At 37.2% G+C, this 26,308-nt stretch overlaps 1 protein-coding gene and 1 pseudogene across 4 annotated transcripts in view; both read left to right on the plus strand.

Moving 5' to 3' along the window:
- LRRC49 (leucine rich repeat containing 49) overlaps window positions 1-26,308 on the plus strand; it is a 188,393-nt gene that overhangs the window by 25,630 nt on the left and 136,455 nt on the right. For all 4 annotated transcript variants that reach the window (XM_043985807.1, XM_043985810.1, XM_043985808.1 and 1 more), the window contains one exon: window positions 19,307-19,450. In XM_043985807.1, coding sequence (XP_043841742.1) covers window positions 19,307-19,450 — 144 coding nt within the window. The remainder of the gene's footprint in view (window positions 1-19,306; window positions 19,451-26,308) is intronic.
- Window positions 14,065-14,375, plus strand: LOC122741926 (annotated as a pseudogene).

A 26,308-nucleotide genomic window follows, 5' to 3' on the forward strand; every position in this document is an offset into this window, starting at 1 on the left:
CCTTGCTTTAGACTCAGAGTCCAGTACTCTATGTGTGGTAGAAATCTATGTCATCCTTCAAGGCCTAGATTAAATCTTACCTTTATGCCCACTCTTTATGGCCTCCACAAATCTATTTCTTTTCAAAACTTTTTATGGTATTTGTCATCTTCATGCCATCATTTGGCATGTAATAAATTTGTACTTTTGAATTACTATTTAACTTTTTTTGCATGTCTTTTCTCTCACCAACTATATTGTCAGCCCCTTGTGAAGGAGTCACAGCATTTCTAGCACAAAAACATTGTAGACACTCAAATCTTGTTTTGATTGCTTGAGATTTATTTCTTTTGAGTTCAGTAATTATCACTAATTAAAATGCATATGCTGCTAGGTTAAATAACGCATTAAGCCAGTTGTTTTCCTCACAGGGTTGTTGTAAAGATCAGATAAAACAATAGCCCTGTATTGGAAATTTGTACTCTCTTTCTACTACTGTCCATTGGAGGTTTTGAGCCTTTACGATAAATGCATAATTTATCACATCCCATCCCAAAAGCTATATGCCATAGAAAGCAGAGCAGAATTTCCTGGTATTAAAAAAATATATATATATATATATATTCATTTAGAAAAAGCAATATTAATTATGTCTCTTACTGTCCTCTCCTGTGTTTTGTACCCTGGGCTGCTGCTCACCTTCTTCTTCCTAGTCCCAGCTCTGATAGTATAATCCCTCAACTTTTTGGATACTTTTCTGTTGCTTATTATTGCTACTAATGATCTCCTGTACTCTAGGAATATAGGAAGCTGGTTAAGATATCATTTGTGTTTCCTTAATTTGTCCAATGTATGAAATGGGTTAGAACTATACTGGTACATGGTTCTTGTAGTTTCATGATCAAATTAAGGATTCTCTAATGAATTTTAATCTTAATTTACATAGATAGTGACAGAAAAGCCTTTGTGCAAATTTGAATGTCTTGTCCTGATTTTGAACATGACCTCATATTTTTATAATAGTTTAATGTTTTTCACATAACTTTCACATCTTTTATCTCACGAGATCCTCGCAATACCTTTATGCCTTCTGAATCCTAATTTCTAGTATTATTGCCTGAACTAGGTATTGAAACTCACTGACCAATCTTTACTCCTTTTATGTAAAACCCTAAGGAAAAAAAATGAAAATCCAAAAATGAAACCAGGATATCTGAAAAAAAAACTGTCTGAAGAATATTTAGTTAATTAAAACTTTTATGAATTTACTTATTTCGCAACAAGAAAAACCTAGAGGCAATAGTGTACAGTCTAATTTGACGTTGTACCTTCATTCTAACAAGATAACTTTAAATAATTCAGCTCTTTAAACATCTTTTAGTTTGCTATATCACATATTTTTCATTTACTTTATAAAAGAAAATTATAACTTACTAGCTCAGATTAAATATATTTAGTCACATTTTCTTACAGTAGATAAATCCATATTAGTAACATGTAAGGGAAGATAAGATTAAAAGAGATAGTATGCCTGAGCTATTTTCAATAGTTTCAATAAAAAGGATGTTGGCTTTAATATATGACCGACAAACTTCTCAATTTTATTTTTTCTCCTTCATTACCAGAAAAAAGCTGATGAGTGGAAAATAAAACAAGCATGAAACAACTCCCAAGATAAAATTGTAAGCTATGAATGATACAGCCATAGTTTAGCATCCAACTAGAATCTTCATCAGCTTATTTTTGTAATACTTGTTTCAAACTATCATCCTCCCTTAAAAGATCAGATGTAATACCTTTCTGTGCAATTTAATTTTTTTATACAAGGTATTTACAATTTTTGTGTAAAAGTGAAAATTATCAGACATCAATTTTTTAAAATGAAGCATTTGTTGTAGTAGGGAAGGGAGGGAAGGAAAAAAAGCATTTATTATAAGCACCAACTGTGTGCTAGATACTGTACTAAGAGCTTTACAAATATTATTAGTCAAATTCTTTTATGTATTTAAACTTTTACTGAATTCAGAAATCAAGAGGTCTTATTTTTCCCAAGCATTTTAATACATATTTAAATGCATAGAAAATAATTATAGAAGCAACATTTTGATTATGAAAAACAAAATTTGTACATGTACACACATGTGTTTCTATGTCATGGTATCAATGAACTGAAATCTATTTCAGAGGTCATATCATCAGTGATGGCCAATAATTTATCTAGTTCTATTCCCTTTATTGTTAGATGCTGGTAGAATCTAGGATACTTTGTTTTAGACAAATCTCAAAACTAAGTAGCTTTGAGAAGCCAACTTTAATCCCAGGCCACTGAGAGACTGCCAGTTCAACTGAGGCACTACTTTTGTCTAGCCCTGACAGCACACACCCAGCCCAGTGGTGTTCCATTAGGGGAACCTCATTCTTTATATTATACATTCCTCCCCTAGAACAGCAGCAGCTATACCAGGCTAAGACAATATATACAGAACTCCACAACAGAAATGTAGTACTGAATTGCTAGAGACTGCAGGGGTAAAGTTTCTCGGAAGACCAAATCCTTTATTGGTATAGTAGAAGCATGTTTTTTTGTTTGTTTGTTTTTTGTAGTACTCAACTTTGAGCACCCCAGGCAAATGCTTCACTTGGCTAGCCATTTTAAATAATACTCTTTTCATATCATTATTTTGTTTTATTTTATTTTATTTTTTTTTTTGCGGGGCAGTGAGGGTTAAATGACTTGCCCAGGGTCACACGGCTAGTAAGTGTCAAGTGTCTGAGGTCAAATTTGAACTCAGGTCCTCCTGAATTCAGGGCTGGTGTTTCATCCACTGCGCCACCTAGCTGCCCCCTTGATATCATTATTGAAACAGTTCCAAATTCACCTTACAGTATTATAATCTAGCTCCATCTTATCTGCAAAAAAAGCACGAGAAATTTTTCAGATACATGACTAAAATTGAATTATCAAGCTGATAGATCAGGAGAATGCTGAAAATATTATTTACCTTTATTTTACTAAAGCACCCGGTAAAACATTTCATACTACTTGTCTATAGGGGCAGCTAGGTGGCGCAGTGGATAAAGCACTGGCCCTGGAGTTCAAATCCAGCCTCAGACACTTGACATTTACTAGCTGTGTGACCCTGGGCAAGTCACTTAACCCTCATTACCCTGCTCCCCACAATATAAATAAATTAAAATAAAAAGGATGATGGTGAAGGGCTCCAGGAGATGGCCAAAGAATTTCCCTAAGTTTCCAGAAGACCTCTCAGGGTTCGCCTGAGAATTTCTTTCATTCCTATCCATACTACTTGTGTGGAAAAGATGTAGGGATGAGGACTAGCTGTTATTACAATTAGATGGATTTGTAATGTCCAGTGGCTAAATTCCAAGGATAGCCATTAATAGTTTGATGTCAGTTTGGCAGGAAGTCTTCAGGAAAATGGCTCAAGGTTCCATGCTTGACTTTCTTTCTTTTTTTCTTTAACAAGGTTACATGGCCAATACATGTGTTACAGTCAAAATAAGGTAAACTGAGGCACAAATTTTTGAGCATTATCAATTTATTAGTAAAGTGTGAATTTACCAGTAAATAGGATCTCATCTTCCTCAGCAAAGCTAAGACCCCCAAGTGAGGGGACAGCTCCCTTAAATAGGTTTGTGGACTACAGGGCAAAAAACCAGGACTTTGTAGGTGAAGAACAAATTATGATTGGCTCAACAAGTTATAATTGGCTAAGTTATTATGCTTGGCTACAGAGCTGAGGCATGGGGAACAATCTGATTAGTTGGAAATTGGAAATGAGGAGCTAGCAATGAGGTGTTTGAGTACACGTGCAAGGTTAGAGATAGTGGACCAGACTTTTTCGGCTAACAAACCAGACATCTTTGAAGTATAGCTTGTGTCTAGACCAGATTCTCTGGTGTCCACCCACATCTTTTAAGAATAACAGATTTCCTTGAGGCAAAAAAAAATAGTGATTAGCAGGAGAACTAGATTTCTAAATTTAATTCATTATAGGCCAGCTGAATTCTGAACTAAGTTCAGAGATAAAGAAGTATAACTTAGGCAGCAACAGGACAAAATCAATTAACTGAAAATAGGATCAATTAAAAAAACACAGAATCAATCAGATCATTTCACAAGGAGATGAATACACAAGAGTTGGAAGTCGAAATTGACAATATTTGGTAATTTCTTGGATATGTATGGTATGGTAGAAGGAAGAATCAAATATGACTGGGAAATTGTTAAACTGAGTGACTGGAAAAATGATAGACTCCACAACTAATCTAGATCCTAAATCTCTTCATGTTCACTCTTTCCATCTTTTGTCACTAATGAGAATCTGGTTTCCTTTAGAAGATAAAGCGTCTCTGCCCATTCTTTCTAGTCCTGGGTGAGCCATTTTTCATGCCCTAAACCCATTGGACCAGGAAGAGGAATGAACATATCACTTTTGAACTACTTCTTTGATATCGTCATTCAGCAACTTCTCTTTCTTTGTAGTTCACTCCATCTCTCTGTTATCTGATCCAGAGGCTAGTTGTCATTTACAGGCCACCAGGTCATTTTCTCTACTTTCTTAAGGAATTCAGTACAAAACTCACAGTTCTCAGTCCCAAACTATGTTCTCCTCCTTGGGAATTTCAATATATGCTTGATGTCCCCTCAAATATCCTGGCCTTCCATTTTATCAATTTTATCATCAACACTGAGCTACAATTTCACTCAACTTTATCCACTTACCCAATTTATTTCTGTTCCCCTGTAGGAACTATTTAATTTAAAAGGTCTTTTGCCTTATTATAGATTCTAGTCTTAGAGGATTCTTAAATATTCCTGCCAGATTCTAGGGCTGTGGTTGCCTAGATGTCCCTCATCTCCTTATGCTTCTATTAGGTCAGAGCAACAAATGGAAGAGAGGTGCAGGCTTGCCAACCATGGTATTCTTTTGTTTTCTATAATTTTATTTTCTAGACCTGAACAGATGAGAAGCCAACACATCATAAACTACATTTAATCATTATTTCTTCTTATATTTATCTTCTCTGGACCCATCAAAGCCTAGGTTTAAGAGTCTCCACATCCCTTCAACTCCTTTTATATAGCCCTGGTTCTTGGCTCTTCTTGTCATCTCTTGTACCTTCTCTTTCTTAAAGTACAGATCATACATGTTATTGGCTGTTGGACCTTAACTTGTATGTCCAACTTAACCTTGCAACATGCCAGAGGCACACTTTCCTTAAGATCTATTTTTGTGTTTTTAATTTTTCTTTTTCTTCTTTAGTTATATTTGTTTTGTATCACCAAAATATTTGTACGTATCTCTGATTGGTTTATCTTCCCCTCCCAATTTTGAGGCAGTGTGGTATAATGGAAAAAAGCCTTGGGCTCAGAGGACCCATGTTTCAATCCCAGTTTACCTCTTTACTCCCTATATGACCTTGGGCAAGTCACTTAACCTCTTCAGTTTCCTCATCTGTAAAATGAGAGTATTTGATCAGATAGTCTCAAAAAACCCTTCCAGATACAAGTCTATGATCCCATGATCTTGAGTTTAATTCAACAAAGCTACTATGTGCATGGCAAACTTAAATCCTTTCCCTAAAAGAAGTTGCTATAAATGGGATATATCATTTATACAGCTGAGAAAATTCCAGATAATTCAAGGAGAGGGAGGGTACTACCCAAAGAGATCAGGAAATATTTTCTGTAGGAGTTTGTACTTCATCTTAGCGTTGGAGGAAACTAAGGCTTCTGAAAGGCATAGATGAGAAGGGAGTATATTCATGGCATTCTGGAAAAGCTTGAACAAAAACAATGGGGTAGGGTACAGAATGTTTGAGGCACAGAAGTTAGGTTACTTTGTAAAGTGGGTAAAGAGGATTAGTGAAAAAGAAGTTTGGAAAGGTAGGCTGAATCCAGACCCTTAAGGGCTTTAAATGAAAAGCAAAGGAGTCCCTATTTTAATTTGGAGGCAAAAAGGAGCCACTGAAAAATTTGAGCAGGTGACATAGTCAGACATGGGCCCTAGGCATGTTCTACTGACAAATATGTGAGGATTGATTAGAGAAGGGAGAGATGGGAAGAACTATTGCAGAAGTCCACATAATGAAGTCATGATCTAAAGTGCAGTCCATGTAAGCAGAGAGGTAGAATTAACAACACCTGGAAACTGACAGGATATGGAAAATGTGAGAGCATAAAGATTTGAATAGGCTTCTAAGGTTGCAAACCTTGAAGATTTGAAGTGTGGCTATGTTTTCTATTATATGTGTTGAGTTTGAGATGCTTATAGGACATTCAGGTCCCATAATCTCAATTTTGAGATTAGTTTCGATTTTGTTAGAGTTTCTACTCATTAAAAAGACTTAACTTGGTTACCTCAAAAATGAAAACAAAAACAAACTATAAATTCTTCCTTATTTAAAGTTTCCATTTTTTTCTCTCCTTTTTTTCTTCCACCTAATCTCTTGGAGTATTTATGTTGTTCAGTCATTTCAATTGTGTCTAACTTTTTGTGACCCCATTTGGGGTTTTCTTGGCAGAGATACTGAAGTGATTTTCCATTTCCTCCAAATCATTTTACAAATGAGGAGACTGAGGCAAACGGGGTTAAGTGAGTTGCCCAGGGTCTCTTAGCTACTCTACGTTAAGTCATTATGTCGTTTTTCCATTCAATACTTATAACAAAATCTGGAGGTATGGTTTGCTTAAGTTGGATAATATTTTGTTAACAGCTGTTTTTGGTTTGTGAATATTCTTTGTCTCTGTTTGAATATCTTTCTGTCATATTTAAAATATTTGCTTTGCATAATTTAAGAAACAGGACATTCGTTGGCTATTTTTGTGGGTTTTGTGTACATTGTGTTCTTAACAATTAAAGAATAATTAATTTGATTAGTCTAGAATGGACTTTTCAGCTACGATAACAAAAAAGGAGAATTACAGGAGTTAGAGGGGCTGCAGGAAAGCAGCTACACTCATGGACTGTTGGTGGAGCTGTTAATTGGTCCAACCCTTTTGGATAGCAATTTAGAACTATGCCCCCAAAGTCACTAAATTATGCTTAACTTTTCGTGTAGCAAAATTACTACTAGGCCTGTACCCTAAAGAGATCAAAGAAGGAAGAAAAGGACACATGTGTATAAAATACTTATAGCAGTTTTTTGTAGTGGTGAAGAACTGGGAAACCAAGAGGGTGAACAGTTGCAGAATAGGTGAAAAAATTATAGTACATAAATTAAACGGAATTCTATTGTGCCATTAAAGAAATGACAAAGGGATTGTTTTAGAAAAACCAAGGAAACCTTGTCTGAGCTGATGCAGAGTAAAGTGAGCAGGGGCAGCAGAAAAATTTATACAAGAACAATAAAGAAAAACAACTGAAAGATTTAAGAACTCTGCTCATCACAATGATCAACCAATCACATTTCCAGAAAACTGATGATAAATTTGTTGTCTCTTAATAGAGAGGTGTAAATGAGACATACATTTTTAGATGTGAGCAATGTAGGAATTTGTTGTGCTTGATTATATAGATTTATTATAAGAATTTTGCTTTTCAGTAGGGATAGGGAGCGGGGTGGAAGAGAGAAAAAATGCTGATTAATTGAAAAAAATTGAAAAAATTAACGAAAAAACTTAGTTTAAGCACAGCCTTCTAATGAAGACTTTTCTGATACCCACTTCAGTTATTAGTGCTCCCTTCCCAAAACTTCATTGTATTCATTTTGTATTTATGCTGTAGATACTTACAGATAGATATAGATATAGATATAAATATAGATATATCATACTTGTCTCTCCTGTTAGAATGCAAGATCCTTGAGCACAGGGACATTTCGCTCTTGTCTATATATCCATAGTCCTTATCACAGTGCCTGGCACTTAGTAGGACCTTAAGTGTTTATTGATTGATTGATATATGATTATACCATCATTTATTTAGCTGGTCTCCACTTGTTGGATATGTGGATTTTCCCCTCAGTTTTTTGGTATTATGAATAGGACAGTTATGAATATTTTTGTATAGATAAGTCTTATTTTTCCTTTTTATTTTTTATAAAGTTCTAATAGTTGCACAGTAAGGTAAAAAATTTGATCAGTTTTGTAACTTTTGAATATTGCCATATTATTCTCCAGAGTGCTTGTACCTAGAGTCTATATTTCCACTCTCAGCATATGAGAATATCTGTTTCCCTATAACCTACTAACAAGGTTCTCAAGACTATTCTAAGACCTATTCAAAGGGATGAAATAAAAATTCTTGATAAAAGAAATCACTTATAAGTATTTTACAGAGATTGTTGTCAGCCATTATTGTTGTCAGCTAAATTTTTGTTTTGGTTTCATGGTTGAATTGTGTGGTGAAATCTTTGATGAACAAAAGGGTTATTCTAGGTAATGAGACTTCTAAAAGATTAGTTAGACAAGGCCTTTGTTGTAAAGCTCCAGCTATTAGGAGGAAAAAACAACTGTAAATTTTGATAAAGCTAGATAAAGCTAAGCACCTAGAGTGGAGTCAAGAAGAAACTGGAGGGGCAGCTAGGTGGCACAGTCGATAAAGCACTGGTCCTGAATTCAGGAGGACCTGAGTTCAAATCCGGCCTCAGACACTTGACACTTATTAGCTGTGTGACCCTGGGCAAGTCACTTAACCCTCATTGCCCTGCCCAAAAAAAGAAGGAGGAGGAGGAGGAGGAGGAAGAAAGAAGAAGAAAATGGAGTCAGACTCATCTTCCTGAGTTCAAATCTGACATCAGGTTTTGTGACCCTGGGCAAGTCACTTAACCCTATTTGTCTCAGTTTCCTTATCTGTTAAATCAGCTGGAGAATAAAGTGGCAAACCACTCCAGTATCTTTCTCAAGAAAACCCCAAATGGGGTCATGAAGAGTTGGACGCTACTGAACAATAACAACAACAACAAAGTAGCTAATTATGGGATGTTGATACCTGGAGTATAAAGAAGCCAAGTATGGTAAAGATTTCTTCAAGAATGCTTCTGTAATCCTGAGTTGAACCAAGTACCAGAACTTCTCTACCCTAGAGGAAGGGAATGAAAGGATTACAAGGCAAAGGTATCAGAACCCTGGAGTTTTAGTTAAAAGCAGTTCACAAAGCATTTATATCTAGTTCATAGAGTTTCAAGAAGTGCCTTCACCTCCTCTACCTCATCCTGGTATACCCCTCGACCTGCCAGGAAGCCACATAATCCCCTTAATGATTTATATTCCTACCTTGGATATGACTCCAACAAGTGAGAATTGCATCATTGTTTGCTCCTCCTTATTCGTACTCTGCCCCTGCATTGGTCCTTCCCTGGCAGCCTCCTTTTGAGGCTCTGGTCATGCCTGTCTCCGGATGGGTGACCCATTGCTCTGCTGCTATTGCTGTTAGCTCCTACCAGATACATCCCGAGTGCTTCTTGATGTAGTTGTTGTGCCTTGCTTGGCTTTGCTGCTTGTTTAGGAGATAACTATTATCCCCTTCCAGCAGCTAGACTGTGTACTAGGTCTTTGGCTGGTAATGTTATAGCTCATTAATGACTCTAGGATATTTTGACCTTCTTTTGTTTCATACCTGTGTCCCATAACTCACCCTTTATACTAGGTACTCTCCTGGTGACTATAGGAATATCTCTTTCATAGATTTCATGATAGAACTTTGTTTTCTATTATAGATCAGTTCATGGTGGTGGTGGTGTTCAGGTGTCTGACTCTTTGTGACTCCATGGACCATAGCACTCTTCTATCCTCTACTACCAATCAAAGTCTGTCCAAGTTTATGTTTGTTGTTTCCATCAGACTATCTATGCATCTATCCTCTACCCTTTTCCTTTTGCCTTCAATCTTTCCTAACATCAAGTTTTTTCCCAGTGAGTCTTATCTTCTCATTATATGGCCAAAGTATTTTAGCTTTAGCTTCAGTATATGACCTTCCAGTGAATAGCCTGAATTAAATTCTTTAAGTATTGGCTGATTTGATCTCCTTGCTCACCAAGGGGTTCTTAAAAATCTTCCCCAGTGCCACAGTTTGAAAGTATTAATTCTAAGGGGCAGCTAGGTGGCACAGTGGATAAAGCACCAGCCCTGGATTCAGGAGGACCTGAGTTCAAATCCAGCCTCAGACACTTGACATGTACTAGCTGTGTGACCCTGGGCAAGTCACTTAACCCTCATTGCCCTGCCAAAAAAAAAAGTGTCAATTCTGTGGTGCCCAGCTTTCCTTATAGTCCAACTCTAAGTCATATATTGCTACAGGAAAAACCATAGCTTTGACCATATGGACGTTGTTGATAAGGTGATGTCTCTGCTCTTTACCAGGATGTCCAGATTTGCCATAGCTTTTCTTTTAATTTTATGGCTTCATGCACCATGTGCAGTGATCTTTGAGCTCAAGAATGTCAAATTTGACACTGAGTTCATTTCTTCTCCCTCTATTTGCCAGGAAATAATGGGACCAGTTGTTAAGATATTGATTATTATTATTTTTTTTTTTTGCAGGACAATGAGGATTAAGTGACTTGCCCAGGGTCACACAGCTAGTAAATGTCAAGTGTCTGAGGCTAGATTTCAGCTTAGGTCCTCCTGAATCCAGGGCTGGTGCTTTATCAACTATACCACCTAGCTGCCCCTGATCTTGATTTTTTTGATGTTAAGCTTTGAACCAGCTGTTATAGTCTCCCCTTCAGCCCTCATCAAGGAGCTTTTTAATTCCTCTTGACTTTTTGCCATCAGAGTGGTATTGTCTTTGAGTGAGATTTAAGTGAGATTGTTGATATTCCTCCTGGCAACCTTAATTCCAGCTTTTGATTTACCCAGCTTGGCATTTTGCATGATGTCCTCTGCATATAAGTTAAATAAATAAGTTGACAATATGCTGCCTTGTCACAGTTATTTTCCAGTTTTAAAACAGATTGTTCTGTGTTTGGTTCTAATTGTTGCTTCTTGGCATACATACAGGTTCCATAGGAGTCAAGTAAGATGATCTGGTACTCCCATCTCTTTGAGGTCTTGCCACATTTTGTTGTGATCCACAGAGGCAAAGGCAAAAGTAGATGTTTTCTGGAACTCTTTTGCTTTTTCCATAATGTAACAAATGTTGGCAATTTGGTTTCTAGTTCTGCTGCCTCTTCAAAAACCAGACTGTCGTTCTGGTAATTCTTAGTTCACATATTGCTGAAACCTAGCATGTAAAATGAGCACAATTGTTTGGCAAAGTGAACGTTTCTTGGCATTGTCCTTCTTTAGGATTGGGATGTAAACTGTTTTTTTCCAATTCATTGCCACAGTTTTGTTTTCCAAATTTACTGGCATATTGAGTGCAGGTTTTTTTTTTTTAACAGTTTCATCTTTTAGGATTATAAATAGCTCAGCTGGAATTCTGTCACCTTCACCATCCTTACGGTTAACAGTTCTTCCTAATACCCACTTGACTTCATTCTCCAGGATGTCTGGCTCTAGATCACTAATCATACCATCTTGGTTGTTGGGTCATTGTTGTTGTTAAGACCTTTCTTGTATAGTTCTTTTATATATTCTTGCCACTTCTTAATTTCTTCTGCTTCTGTAAATCCCTACCATTTTTTGTCTTTTATCATACCCATTTTTGCATGAAACTTTTCTTTGATATCTCTAATTTTCTTGAAGATATCTCTTGTTTTTTTCCATTCTATTGTTTTCTTCTAATTTTTTGCATTGCTCTTTTTAAAAAAAACCTTTTTCTCTTTCTCTCTTCTTGATGTTCTTTGGAATTCTGCAATTCAGTTGGATATATATTTCCCTTTCTCCTTTACTTTTTGCTTTCTTTTTTTCCTCAACTATTTGCAAAGTCTTATCAGTCATTTCACATCTTGCTTTTCTTTTTCATCGAAATGTTTTTTTTGGGGGGGGGGAGGGGTTGGGCAATGAGGATTAAGTGACTTGCCCAAAGTCACACAGCTAGTAAGTGTAAAGTGTCTGAGGCAGGATTTGAACTCAGGTCCTCCTGAATCCAGGGCCGGTGCTCTATTCACTGTGCCACCTAGCTGCCCCCATTGAGATGTTTTTGTTGCTGCCTTCTGTGCAGTATTGCAAACCTCTGTCCATAGTTCTTCAGGCATTCTGTCTACCAGATCTAATCCCCTAAATCTATTCATCACCTCTATTTCATATTCATAAGGGATGTTATTTAGGTCATACCTATACAAGTCTCATGGTTTCCCCTACATTCTTCAGTTTGTCTGAATTTTGCAATAAGAAGCTCATGATCCAAGCCACAGTCAGCTCCAGATCTTGTTTTAACTGACTGAATAGAGGTCCTCTACCTTTGGCTCCAAAGTATATGATGAATCTGATTTCTGTATTGACCATCTGCTGATGTCCATGTGTAGAGTTGCCTTTTGGGTTGTTGAAAAAGAGTGTTATAACCAGTGAGTTTTCTCAATAAAACTCTATTAGTATCTGCCCTGCTTCATTTTGTACTCCAATACCAAACTTTCCTATTTTTCCAATTATCTTTTTTTTTTGTTTTTTTTTAGTGAGGCAATTGGGGTTAAGCCCAGGGTCACACAGCTAGTAAGTGTTAAGTGTCTGAGGCTGGATTTGAACTCAGGTACTCCTGACTCCAGGGCCAGTGCTCTATCCACTGCACCACCTAGCTGCCCCATCAATTATCTTTTCATTTCCTACTGTAGCATTCCAATCTGCTATGATGCATATAACTTCTTTTTTGGGGTGTTATTTCTAGATATTCCAGGCCTTCAAAGAATTGACCGACTTTGGCCTCTTTGGCATCAGTGGTTGTAGCATAGACTTGTATTAGTGTGGTGTAGAATGGTTTGCCTTGGATTCAAACAGATATCATTAGGTCAATTATGAGATTATATCCTAGTACTACTTGTGTCACCCTTTTATTAACTATGAGGACTACTCCATTTCTTCCAAGGGATTTTTGCCCACCGTAGTATAAGTAGTGATCATCTGAATTAAATTAATTAATTCCCATTTATTTGAAAATTCACTGACGCCCAAGGCATATATTTAATCTTTTCATCTTCTGTGTGATCGCATCCAGCATTCCTTGGTTCATAGATCTTACATTCAAAGTTCCTATGCAACATTGATCTTTATAGCATGACTGACTTTTCATCACCAGATACATCCATTTGCAGCCGAGTTTCCTTTCAGCTTTGGCCCAGCTGCTTTGTTAGTACTGGAGCTACTTATAGTTGTCCTCTGCTCTTTCCTAGTAACATATTGGACACTTTCCAACTTGAAGTGCTCTTTTCTGATATAATCTTTATTCCCATTTTAGTACTTTCCATGGGGGGATGGGGAGTATAGGGTGTGTTCAGGGAAGACAGTCCTCTGGTGTGAGGGCTGCCAAGCTCTTTTCAGAACTGCTTTCCACCTTTGGTGTCTACCTGATCCACCAACTCTCACCTGTTGCTCCAAAAAGCTATAGTATATGCAGTGACTACACCCTAGTAAACTGTTTTGGCAGATAGACTAAGCCAAGTTGAGAGTAACCAAAGGATCTAAAACCCTTTGGTGAGTTAGTGGGGTGTTTACCCCATGCATGTGAAGACTTCCCCAGGGCGGATGAGAACAGTTTGTTACAATGGCCATGAAGGCAGTTGAAGCAGGAGCTGTGGAGCACTTAGTACTTGGTCAGATATCAAAGATCCCAAGGTCATCCACTGCATTTGGAGCCATCACCAGTTGTCTTGATTCTCTGTCCTGCTACTGGACCGTGACAGATTTGGAAGGGAGTGAAGCTGATGCCTTTGGGCAACTCTACCTCACTTCAATCCAATTCATGCATGAGTTAAAAGATATTGCTCACACCATATTACCATTTTTACCTATTCAATGTCCTGTGGTGACAGGTAAGGGATGAAGCAGCAGGTGCAGATACATAGGGAACTGTGGTCACAACCATACACACAGGCAGCCCAGGCCATACAGTCATCTTCTCACTGGAAGTAGCAATGAGATTTAGCAGCTCCCTGGGCTCACCAGACTGCTCACCTCCTGGCATGAGGAAGGCACTAGAAAAGGTGCCCTAAAAACGTCTACTCCTGGAAACAGGACTTCTAGAAATGTCTGAAAGACTGTGGTCCAAGGCCATTTTTGCTGGCTACAAGCAAGGTCTGTGATACCAGAGGGAACATACAGCTCTTGAAAATTGAAGGAGTCTATGCTTGGGAGGAAACTGAATTCTATTTGGGCAAGAGATGTGCTTATGTATACAAGGCAAAAAACAACACAGTGACTCCTGGTGGGAAACCCAACAGAACAAGAGTGATCTGGGGGAAAGTTACTCGGGCTCGGGCCAAGTTCAGAAGCAATCTTCCTGATAAAGGCCATTGGACACAGGATCCAAGTGATGCTGTATCCCTCAAGGATCTAGAATATGAAAACTGATTGAATAAAATTACACAATTTTTGCAAATGTAAAAAAACAAACAAACAAACAAAACCCTGGACTGTTTACCACAGCAAGTGGGGATTCTATCCTGTGGTTAAAACAAAAAAATGTACAAAGGCTTCTGCATCATCAGTACGTGGACTGTATACATACTTATGGACAAAATGAAATCCAGTAGACCTGAAAAATGAACTGCTCTTGTTGCAAGGGAACTTGTCAAGTATTACATCCAAAGAGCAGCCCTGAGTGAAACAAGGCTGGCAAATGAAGACCAGCTTGCTAAAGTCAGAGCTGGAAACGCATATCTGGAGTGGCTGCAGTGAAGGGGAGAGCCATGAATCTGGTGTAGGTTTTGCAATCAAAACTAATCTACTCAACAAGCTTGTATACCTACCAAAAGGAGTGAATGACAGGCTCATGACAAGGCAATCACCGCTTTCAGGAAAACACTGCACTACTATCATCAGTGCCTGTGCTCTCACCACGATGAACCCTGATGAAGTCAAAGAAAAAAAATTATGAAGAACTAGAGACCCTCATTATCAATGTGCTGAAAGTGAACAAGCTTATAATTCTGGGTGATTTTTATGCTAGAGGAGGAACAGGCTAACGGATATTGCTGGGGGTCCTTGGAGGGAATGGAGTCAGAAACAGCAACAGCAATGGTCACTTCTTATTTGGGTGTCCAGAGAAGTTCATCACTACTGTATGTCAATTTCATGATGGCTTGCTTGCCCTGGTTTGGGATAATGGACAATGCTCTCAGTGCAGTGAAACAAAGCTGTGTGCTTGCCCCCATGTTTTTAGCATGTTGTTTTCAGCAGTGTTGTCAGACTCCTTCAGTGAAAATAGCACAGCATCAAGGTCAGCTACTGCACTGATGGTAAATTAACTTGAAAAGGCTACAAGCCAAGACCAAATAAGAGAAAGAGTTAGTGCGTAACCTTTTTGTTTGCAGATGATTGTGCACTCAACGCAGCCTCTGAAGCTGAGATGCAACAAAGTATTGATTGATTCTCTGCTGTTTGCGCTCATTTTGGCCTAATAATTAACACTAAGAAAACAAAGGTTCTCCACCAGCCAGCATCACATCATCCCAACATAGAACCATCACTGATAACAAATGGAGAAGTTTTGAATACTATGGATAAGTTCACTTACCTTGGCAGTATACTTTCCAGGGATGTACCCATTGATAATGAGGTTGACGCACACATTGGAAGAGCTAGTGTTTTGGAGGTTCTGTAGGAAAGTGGAGGAGAGAAGAGATATTGGACTGACTAACAGAATGAAGAGCCATTTTGTTGACCTAGTTGTGGTATATCTGTGAAATCTTGACAGTATAACAGCACCATGCAAGGAAATTTAATTGCTTCCATTTGAATTGTCTTAGGGAGATTCTGAAGATCACATGGCAGGATAAGGTACCAGACGCTGAGGTTCTTTCTTGAGCTAAACTACCAAGCATTCCAATGATCCAAGACAACTCTGAAGGACTTAGGGGAAATGCAATCCATCTACAGAGAAAGAACTGATGGTATCTGAATACATATTGAAGCATAATTTTTGTTAGTTCCTTTATCTGGAGTTTTGTTTTTGTCTTTTTACTTTCACAACCTGGCTAATGTGGAAATGTTTTGCATGACTACTCATGTATAACTTATATTTAATTTTCTTAGTTCTTGGGGGTGGGGAGGGAAGGAGGAAGATAATTTGGAACACAAAGTTTTAAAAAATTGATGTCAAAATTTATTTTTACATGTAATTTTGGAAAATAAAAATTCTAAATATAAAAAAAAACTACCAAGCATTCAAACTTTACTGTAGAAAGAGCAGTTTTGATGCATTGGCCACATTGTTCAAATGCCAAATGTACAGTTGCCTAAAAGACTATTTTATGGATAGCTCATACAAGGAAGGTGCTAACATAGTGGTCAGAAAAAGTGATACAAAGAACTATTAAGATTTCTCTGAAGAACTTTGGAACTGATTGTGTGACATGGAAGAAGCTTGAAAAACTCTACCCAGCATGGCATGCCCACATCAAAGGAGATGCTGTTCTCTGAGGAAAGCAGAATTGCAGTAGCTCAAAAGAAATGTGAGATGCACAAATTTAGTGATCTCCACCCCAAATGTTCATATTACTTATTTGTGCCCAACCTGTGGTAGAACATTCCAAGCTTATATTGGTTTGATCAGCCACAGTCAGACACACTGTAACTTGACTATAACATTTGTCATTTGGCTTTCTTTGAGATTGAAGGACAACAACCAACTGTCCATGGGCAAAATACTAGAATAGTTTGCCATTTTTTTCTCCAGTGGATCACCTTTTATACTTTCCACCAAGATCTGTCCTTCTTGGGTAACCCTGCACAGTATAGCTCATAGTTTCATTGAGCCAGGCAAGCCCCTTTGCCACAAGGCAATGATGGGGGGAGGAGGGAGAAAGAACATGATGAGTCTGTCCCATTTGGCTTCTCCTTCCCCTAGTATACAGACAGGATTCTTCCCACTGCATGGGCATCTCACTCAAGATTCTTTTGTGGATTCAGAAAGACTTGCTTTTTATTTGCTTATCTAACCACCTGCATCATCTGGGGCAAATGGGCTGTCATGCAAATTACTTTTGACCCATTTTCTCCCTGCTCTCCAAAAGGATGGGTGGGTCTAACCAAATACTCCTGATATGAATGGTACATCTTACCTACAATAAGGGAGAAGATTTTTACAAACTCTACTGCACTTAATTTCTTTTTCTGAAAAGCTTTCACTTAAAAATAGCTTAGTAAATATTTTTTTAAAACATTAATTGTATTTGCATAATTATGTTTATGTATCTTTTTGGAGTAGAAGACCTAATATTCTAGTTTGAGAGTAGGATTTTCTCCAAATGAAAACATGCTAAATGGATTCTAAATCTAACATAAGCTTCATCTATTTAACTTTTAACTTCATCTATGTAACGTTGAAAACAGTACAGATAACAAGTAATTACTAAGTGATATGTGATGTTTAGTTAGTTTTCCAAATTTGCGGCTATTTTATAGGACCAAATCAGTGTTTTTTTTCTTTATTAACTTTATAAAGTACATTAAGGGGCAGCTAGATGGCACAGTGGATAAAGCACTGGCCCTGGATTCAGGAGGACCTGAGTTCAAATCTGAGCTCAGACACTTGACACTTACTAGCTGTGTGACTTGGCCAAGTCACTTAACCCTCATTGCCCCACCCCCCAAAATAAAATAAAGTACATTAAAAGTATTGCAAGACTAATAGAGAATAATAGGGCAATTCGTCATGAATAATGTTGTTCAAGGTTCTTTCCTGCTTTAGAGTTCTAACTATGAAGCTACACGGAAACTAAATTTTGGATATTGAATAACATCTGAGAATATACTGCTAGGGTATATGTACGTATTTCCTTATTATAAAATTAAAAGCATCATTGTATTTACATATTGCACAATATTAATATTTTTATAGTTAGAAATATTCATATTTTATAGTTAGAAAATTTCTCAGGCTACTCCAATACATCTCTTGATCTCTTCCATCCTTGAAATATGATACTAAAGTATGCATAGTCTATATCACACAATTTTGTGTTTAATTTTATAGCATATTCTCTTGTTTCATAATTTTGTAATTTGTGTAATACATGTATATTGTCTTCAGTGGCTCCTTATTGTATATAGGAGCATCCTTCAAGGTTCAGCTCAGGGGTCTTCCCCTATAGGAAGTCTGTCTTCAATTTCCTAGTTGCTAGTGTTCTCACCTTTCTCAGATGATCTTCTATTTATTTTTTTTTCCCTCCTGTGTCATATCTTCCAGTTGAACGTGAAGCTTCTTTAGGTTAGGAATTGTTTTTTGTTTTTTCCTTTTTGCTTTGTGCATAGTGAGTACTTAATAAATGTTTGTTGTTGAATGATATTGCTTTCTCCCCAGATTTTTGCTTCTAAAGAGCAGGAACTATTTTTCATTTTTGTCTTTTTATGCCTTGAATCTAGAACAAGGGTTCTTAACCTGGGATCCATGAACTTGTTTTTAGAAATATTTTTATAATTGTTTTTCTTTGTCTTCCTAGGTTCCTTATTTTATGTATTTAAAGAACATTATTCTGAGGAGGATGTCCATAGGTTTTAGTTGTTGTTGTTGGTTGTTGTTTGTCCTTCCTTTTTGAAGAGGACTATGATATCAGGAGGTGATGTCATGACTCACATTGAATTGGATTTCACTGAGGGAAGGCTATTCAAAGTCACCTGCCTCACTCACTTTCAAAGCCATCTGGATTCAGTGGCAAGACCAGAGATGGCCTCATAGGTTTTACCAGACCAGTAGAGGGGTCCATGACAAAGAAAAAGTCTTAGAACCTGTGGTCTAACATAGTATCTTATATGTAGTAGGTACTTAAATTATAGTTGTTTAATTTTGTTCTTGTTCCAGCTTAGATTGTAAATTTCTTAGAGGGCATTTTTCTTATTTATTTCACAGTTCTGGGTACATAACAAATATAAATAAATACTTGATTAATTGATGAGATTGACTTACATTATTTGCCAAGGCCAAAAACACAAGATATAAGATACAAATTTTCTAAAAAATATAGTCCCTAAAAAGTCTTGTGTCCTTGTAGCCATAATATAGGAATAACATAGTACATGAATGAAAACAAATAAAGAAAGCATTTTACTCTACCTTTTTCTAAAGGTATTTAAGGTTTCAGAGTTGGTAATGAATGAATGATATATAATATCAATATATTATACACACACACACGTAGAGAGAGAGATTAAGAGGAATTAACATTAAGTTGTAATTTTTTATTTTAAAGATTTTATACCCTAGATAGATTTAAGAAAAATATTTTTAAATGTTGCTAATTGCTTCTATTATGTTATTCTTAAAAACAGATTTCAAAAATTGAAAATGTCAGTCATTTGTGTGACCTAAGAGTTTTAAATCTCGCAAGAAACTTTTTAAATGATGTTGATGATCTTAATGGCCTGAGTTCCCTGACTGAACTTAATCTACGACACAATCAAATCACTTCTGTGGTAAGTACCTTATTTTCTTTTCCTGCTGCCAATTTTGGGATAAGGAATAAGAGGGAGAAAAAAAATTAAAACTTTAAAAAAGAAAATAATTTTTGATTATTTTATGTAAAGCAAGATTGTAAGGTCTTTTAGACTTTTCTAAATTAGTTTATGTGTATAATTTATTGATTTAAAAATATTATGATTTGCATTATTTAGTATAGATAGACAGCTAGCCTTAGAGCCAGGAAGACCTACTTCATGTCCTGCCTCTTACATGTACTATCTCTGTGACCCTAGACAAGTCTCTTTATCTCTTAGAGCTATCTAGGCAATTCAAGATTGTAGATTTCAGAGAAGATACTCACCTGTACCAAAGGAAGATGATTTTCTATGGAAGCTTCCTATACCAATGAAATCCAAGGTCTAGTCCCTATCTCTAGTAACTTGATGCAATTGTATTTTTCAAAGAAGATAAATAGAAAATTAGGATAACATCTAATAATACAATCAGTCAGTGACTTAGCAAGTATAAATATTAGATCCTTTCCTGTTTTTTATTTGGGAAAAAGCAGTGTTAGAGATCACTGGGTACCTGAAAATGGTAGGAGTAGGGACCAGAGAATTACCAAAAAGCTAAAAAGATATAGAAATGTAGGACATGGACAAAGAAAACAAACTTTCCTGGCTTTACAGGTTTGCTGAGGCTCTGACTTTTTTTGTTGACAGTTATTGGTGGTCAAATAGAAGTTATACACTGAAACTTTTTTGTCCTGGACACTCATGGAGTTTTTAGCAGGAACATCACTTTAAGGCTTATGATGCAAAAGCACATTATTTTGTATATGCACACATATATTTACTTATACACACATATATGTTGTATATATTGTATGTATGTGTATATATATATATATATATTTTTTTTTTTTTTAGTGAGGCAATTGGGGTTAAGTGATTTGCCCAGGGTCACACAGCTAGTAAGTGTTAAGTGTGTGAGGGGGGATTTGAACTCAGGTACTCCTGACTCCAGGGCCGGTGCTCTATCCACTGCGCCACCCAACTGCCCCCATATATATTGTATGTATGTATGTATGTATGTATGTATGTATGTATGTATGTATACATATATATAAAAGATATACTATATATTATAAATACTGACTATATTGTGTGTATGTATATATGTACATATAAATATGCACACAACACAAACATAAGTATATGTTTGTGTATATACATATACATACATCTATATCCATAGACAGACAGACAGAAAGATAGATATTAACATGATTGGTTTTGTTATAAAGGAGCTTTGTTGCCAGAGGATTCCTTAAACACATTGAGCTATCATTGTACTTTTACAAAGATTGCCCATGGTGTTTCTTGAATGTAATTTGGTTACTTTAAATGATCTATTAACAAGAATCCCAGTTAATAAAGTATTAAACCATAACTGGTGCCATGAACAGCCTCCTTAGGATGTGAAAGGGAAAATACTGGAACAGATGGTGACTTACCTTCAGTTCTAAAAAATCTGATACAGGTCATTTTCACTCCAAGAGACTGGGGCAGTTCCAGAACATGTCCAGATTCATTAATTTCTTTTAGAATCTCAGATTAGAATTAGACTTCCAGACCTTCAAGATTGTTCTTCTTTGAGTCTCTCCAGTTGGAGATTGACATGGTGTGGGATTCAATCTTTAGGGAAACTCTTGCATCCAATCTTGACCCATACCAGACCTGACATGCAGTCAAGCTGGCTTTTCAAGGTTGGGGAATCATGAGGATTTATTTGGTTCTAGCATTTGCATGCATTTGGTTCATGCTTGTGAAGTGTGACATATCCAATCACTTGTTTTATTTATAGAATCAGGTCCTCTGAATATTATTCCTAATCATTGCTATTTTCTTTGAAAGACCTTTCTTTTAATATTTTTGAAATAAAACATAGCATTAGTTTAGAACTAAATATTTTAAAATTTAGCTGATATCTCTTAGGCCTTTTTATTGTTGATAGTTGATGTTATATGGTCATTGAATTTTAAAGCAAGAGACTTTAGAGATTAGTCTAGCTCCTTTAATTTTTTTGGGGGGTGGAGTGGGGCAATGAGGGTTAAGTGACTTGCCCAGGGTCACACAGCTAGTAGGTGTCAAGTGTCTAAGGCCGGTTTTGAACTCAGGTCCTCCTGAATCCAGGGCCAGTGCTTTATCCACTGCACCACCTAGCTACCCTATATCTTCTTTATTTTTTGCTTTTTGGATTTTTTTTTGTTGTTTTTTGTTTTTTGCAGGGCAATGAGAATTAAGTGACTTGCCCAGGGTCACACAGCTAGTAAGTGTCAAGTGTCCGAGGCCAGATTTGAACTCAGGTCCTCCTGAATCCAGGGCCTGTACTTTATCCACTGCGCCACCTAGCTGCCCCTCCCCCCCCCCCGTATCTTCTTTATTTTTAAATATATGGAAACAATGGGACAGACAGAAGTGAGATGTCTACATATCATAGTCAGTGATCAGACTGAAGACTGGCCCAGGTCTTTTAACCCTTGGTTTAGTGTTCTTTCCACAAAATCAGATTGAATCTCTTAAATGATATAAACCAAGTCCTTATTGCAAGAGTTATGACATATGCTTCTTGGTATTTCTAGTGCCTAATATAGTATAATTTTTTTTTGTATCAACAAACTAGATGTCTTAGTGATACAAAGAAGCTTAGGCCTATAGTCTTTGCCCACAAAGATGGTCAGATAGGAACATGTAAAGTTTAATAACAATATGAGATGCAAGGCACAGATGTTTCCCATGTAGGTTATATATCTACATATGTTTGTCTGAATGTAGCTACCAGAGAGGCATAAACAAAATATCTCTAACATCTACATTTTCCATCTTTCTCCAAGGGAGACAGGCCACAATTCTCAGAGAGGGAACATTGGGTTAGAATTAAATCTCTACTACCATAAATATTGCTAGTTTAGAGGAAATACTTTTTTTAGTCACCAGTAAACATTTATTAAGCATCTATTAGGTGTCAGGTACTGTGCTAACTCCTGAGGATACAAAGAAGCATTGACATCTGGATATGCAAAGAAACCATCCCTGCCCTGCTTCTGGTCATTCTCTCTCTCTCTCTCTCTCTCTCTCTCTCTCTCTCTCTCTCTCTCTCTCCCCCTTTTTTTTTGGTGAGGCAGTTGGGGTTAAGTGACTTGCCCAGGGTCACACAGCTAGTAAGTGTTATGTGTGTGAGGTCGAATTTGAACTCAGGTCCTCCTGAGTCCAGGGCCGGTGCTCTATCCACTGCGCCACCTAGCTGCCCCTGGTCATTGTCTCTTGAAGGAGGAGTGTCTTAAGCTATCTGCAAAGGCTTGACTCTCTTCCTATCAAATGTTAGTTATACAGAGACTATCACACAGATGATAAATCCACTTATCCAAGCCAGGAGAAAACAGAAATCAGAGAAGTTATCTGTAGATGAGTGTATACCAGACAATATACAGAGTGAATGAGCTCTCACGCTAGGAACAAGATATCTCAGCTCAACCACAAAACATAGAATCCATGATCTTAGCCAAGGGGAAAATCCCTCAAGTTTCTAGAGTGGAAAGCTGGGAACAGCAGCATTATCAAGATACTGGTTTCTCTACAAGTTGGCTTCTTTCTAGACTCTTTCTCTCCCTCTAGGAAGTGAACCTTGAAGTATGTGTATCCCTTCTTGAAGCTCGAAGCCAGAAAACTAGTATCTTTCTGATCCCAAGCTTTTGATAACTCTGCTCCTCATGTAGGTCTGGAACATAATTCTCCACAAGTGAGGAGAATCTTTTGCAATGGGTTTGAGCCTCAGGTTATATGATATATAATGCTTTAGTATAAGAAATACCACAAAGCACTACACAGTCAACTGCCAAATGCAAGGCAGATATAATGAGCATTTTACAGTCATTCGCATGGAGAGATAACTAGGTGGGGAATTCAGCTGAGTCTTGAAGGATGTGTAGGGTTTGGATAGGCAGGATTAAGATTAAGGGGAGCTTTCCTCTTTCTTTTTGTTTGCCACTAAACTTCTTAAGGGAGTAATCTATATTATCTCTGTTTTCTCATCAGTTCCACTTGTTCCTTAACTCTTTTGTAGCACTCCACTTTTTTGCTAAGGAGACAGGTCTTTTTAGGTTAGTAGTCTGAAAATCACCAATAATGATCTTCCACTCTATACTGTGAGGCACCTGTTTTTTGAAATTCTCTAGTCATTGCATTTCTTTGACACTGCCCTCACCTGGTCCTCTTAATGACTACTCAGGCTTTATCTTCTCTATGTCTTTCCCTGATTCCACTCCTTCCTTCCATCTGTCAGTCAATCAGTCAGCCACTCAACAAACATTAATTGACTGATACACTGCTCGATATCCTATTCTGTGCTAAGCACTGGAATTCAGAAACAAAAATGAAACAGTTTCTTGTCCTTAAAAACCTATATTATAACAAATGATATATCACACTCATAACATATATACAGAATAGTTACAAAAAATACAAGGCGGGGCAGCTAGGTGGCACAGTGGATAAAGCACCACCCCTGGATTCAGGAGGACCTGAGTTCAAATACAGCCTCAGATACTTGACACTTACTAGCTGTGTGACCCTGGGAAAGTCACTTAACCCCCATTGCCCCGACAAAAACAAAACAAAAATACAAGGTAATTTTGGAAGCTATGGCACCATCAGATTGGTGACAGGTAGGGGATTAGAAAGGTGGTGAATGAGCTGAGTCTTGAATGAAACCAGGAATTACAAGAGAAAGAGATGAAATAAAAGTTGTATCCTAGGAATGAGGGACAGGCTGTTGTTGTTATTTGTTCTTTTTCTCTCAAAGAGGGCCATGACATCTGGGTGATATCATAACTTGCAGTAAACTGGATTTAAGTGAGGCAGGGCTGTGCAGAGTCACCAACATCACTCTCTTCTCCAGAGCCATCTGGGTCCAGGGGCAAGATACACACACACACACACACACACACGTATATATGTGTGTATATAGACATATATACATATATGTGTGTATATACATATGTATGTGTGTGTATACATATATATGTATATATCAGGATGACTGGAGATGGCCCCGATGTTTAAGGCAATTGGGGTTAAGTGATTTGCCCAGGGTTATATAGCTAGTAATTGGCTGAAGTCAGATTTGAATGTAACTTCAGGGGCAGTGCTCTACCCACTGTGCCACCTAGCTGCCCCCAGGGGGACAGGCAGGTGGCAAATGGAGCACGGTGAGGAACATTGTATAGGCCAGTTTGGTTGGAACATAGTAATGTGTAAGAAGATTGGAGAGGGAGGAAGGGGCTAGAGTATAAAAAGATTTTATATAGAAGAGTTTATATTTTATCCTAGAGGTATCAAGGAGTGTCAGGTACAGACTGGCCTCATAATGCAAAATTTTATCTGAAGGGATTGGATCAGTGGCATAATTTTTTTTTAAAGAAAAAGAAAAGAATTATTTTACGAAATATAAACAAACACTAAGCAAAGCTATATAAACAAATATTCAACAAAAATATACAGTGCAGCTATGCAGGTCTCCTAAGTCATCACACTCTCTCCAATCAACTCCCCCACCCCCACCCCATACACACTCATACACCTTCCTGAGAATAAATAGGTCAAGTTAAAAGAATCTGTTCTTGACTGAGGTTTAGATTTGCCCAAATCAGGCCTTAGTACATTTAGCCTATCTTCCTTCTTGTTTCCCTGTCTAAGGTAATGTGCTTGGGCCGGAGGCCTGGGCAGGATAAATAATGCTGAAGACAGGGAACCACTGGAGTTTATTGAGGAGGCTGGTTATATGGGTCAGATCTGTACCTTAGGAAAATCACTTTAGGAGCTGTGTGGAGGATGCATTAGAAAGGGGATACACTTGAGAAAGGGAGAACAAATTGGATTTTGTGTGGACAAGGAGTATGGGAGTTTATTCTAAGTGTTTGTCCTTGTTTTTTTGCTACTGTATGTCACTTGAAGCTCTCACTTTCCTTACTTCATTTATCACCTCTACTCCAGTTGATTTTCAAATCTACTTTTTTTGGGGGGGGAGTGGGGCAATGAGGGTTAAGTGACTTGCCCAGGGTCACATAGCTAGTAAGTGTCAAATGTCTGAGGTGGATTTGAACTCAGGTTCTCCTGAATCCAGGGCTGGTTCTTAATCCACTTCACCAACTAGCTGTTCCCAAATCTACATTTATAACACTGATTTCTTCCCTGAACCAGAGTCCTTAATTTCTAATTACCCGTTAGACATGTTTGTTTGAATATTCTGATAGCTCCTCAAACTTAAATACATCTAAATAAAAGTTATCATCATTCCCCTAATAATAACTCATTTATGTTGTACTTAAATACCTTCCTTCAATAGTCCTGGGAGATAGGAATTCCTGTAACATATATGTTTTGTGCCATTTTCTTGACTTTTAGTGCATGCTACTTTGACTGATTACTTATCTTTTTATGTATATATTGTTTCCTTAAATGGATTGTAAGCCTGTTAAGGTCATAAACAATATATATATTTCTATACTTTCAGCATCTGTATTGTACTACCCACATAGTATACTTATTTTTATTTATTATTATAATGATAAGTGGATAGGAGGGAGATAGAATCTTCAGACTGGAAGGAATAGGGTGAGCAAAAGCATGGATGCAGTAAAACAAACCTCATCAGAGAACAATGAGTAAAATAGTTTTGTTGAAAAGGAGGGCTTGGAAAGAAGGCCACAAAGTTTGGTTGGGGTTCAATTCATTGGATATTAGTTGTTGTGGAAATGACAAGAAGAGGAAGAAGAAAGAGTAATATGTGCAAACATGATTGGTTACCTTATA

Source organism: Dromiciops gliroides, chromosome 2, assembly GCF_019393635.1.
Source record: "Dromiciops gliroides isolate mDroGli1 chromosome 2, mDroGli1.pri, whole genome shotgun sequence".
Classification (NCBI taxonomy): domain Eukaryota; kingdom Metazoa; phylum Chordata; class Mammalia; order Microbiotheria; family Microbiotheriidae; genus Dromiciops; species Dromiciops gliroides.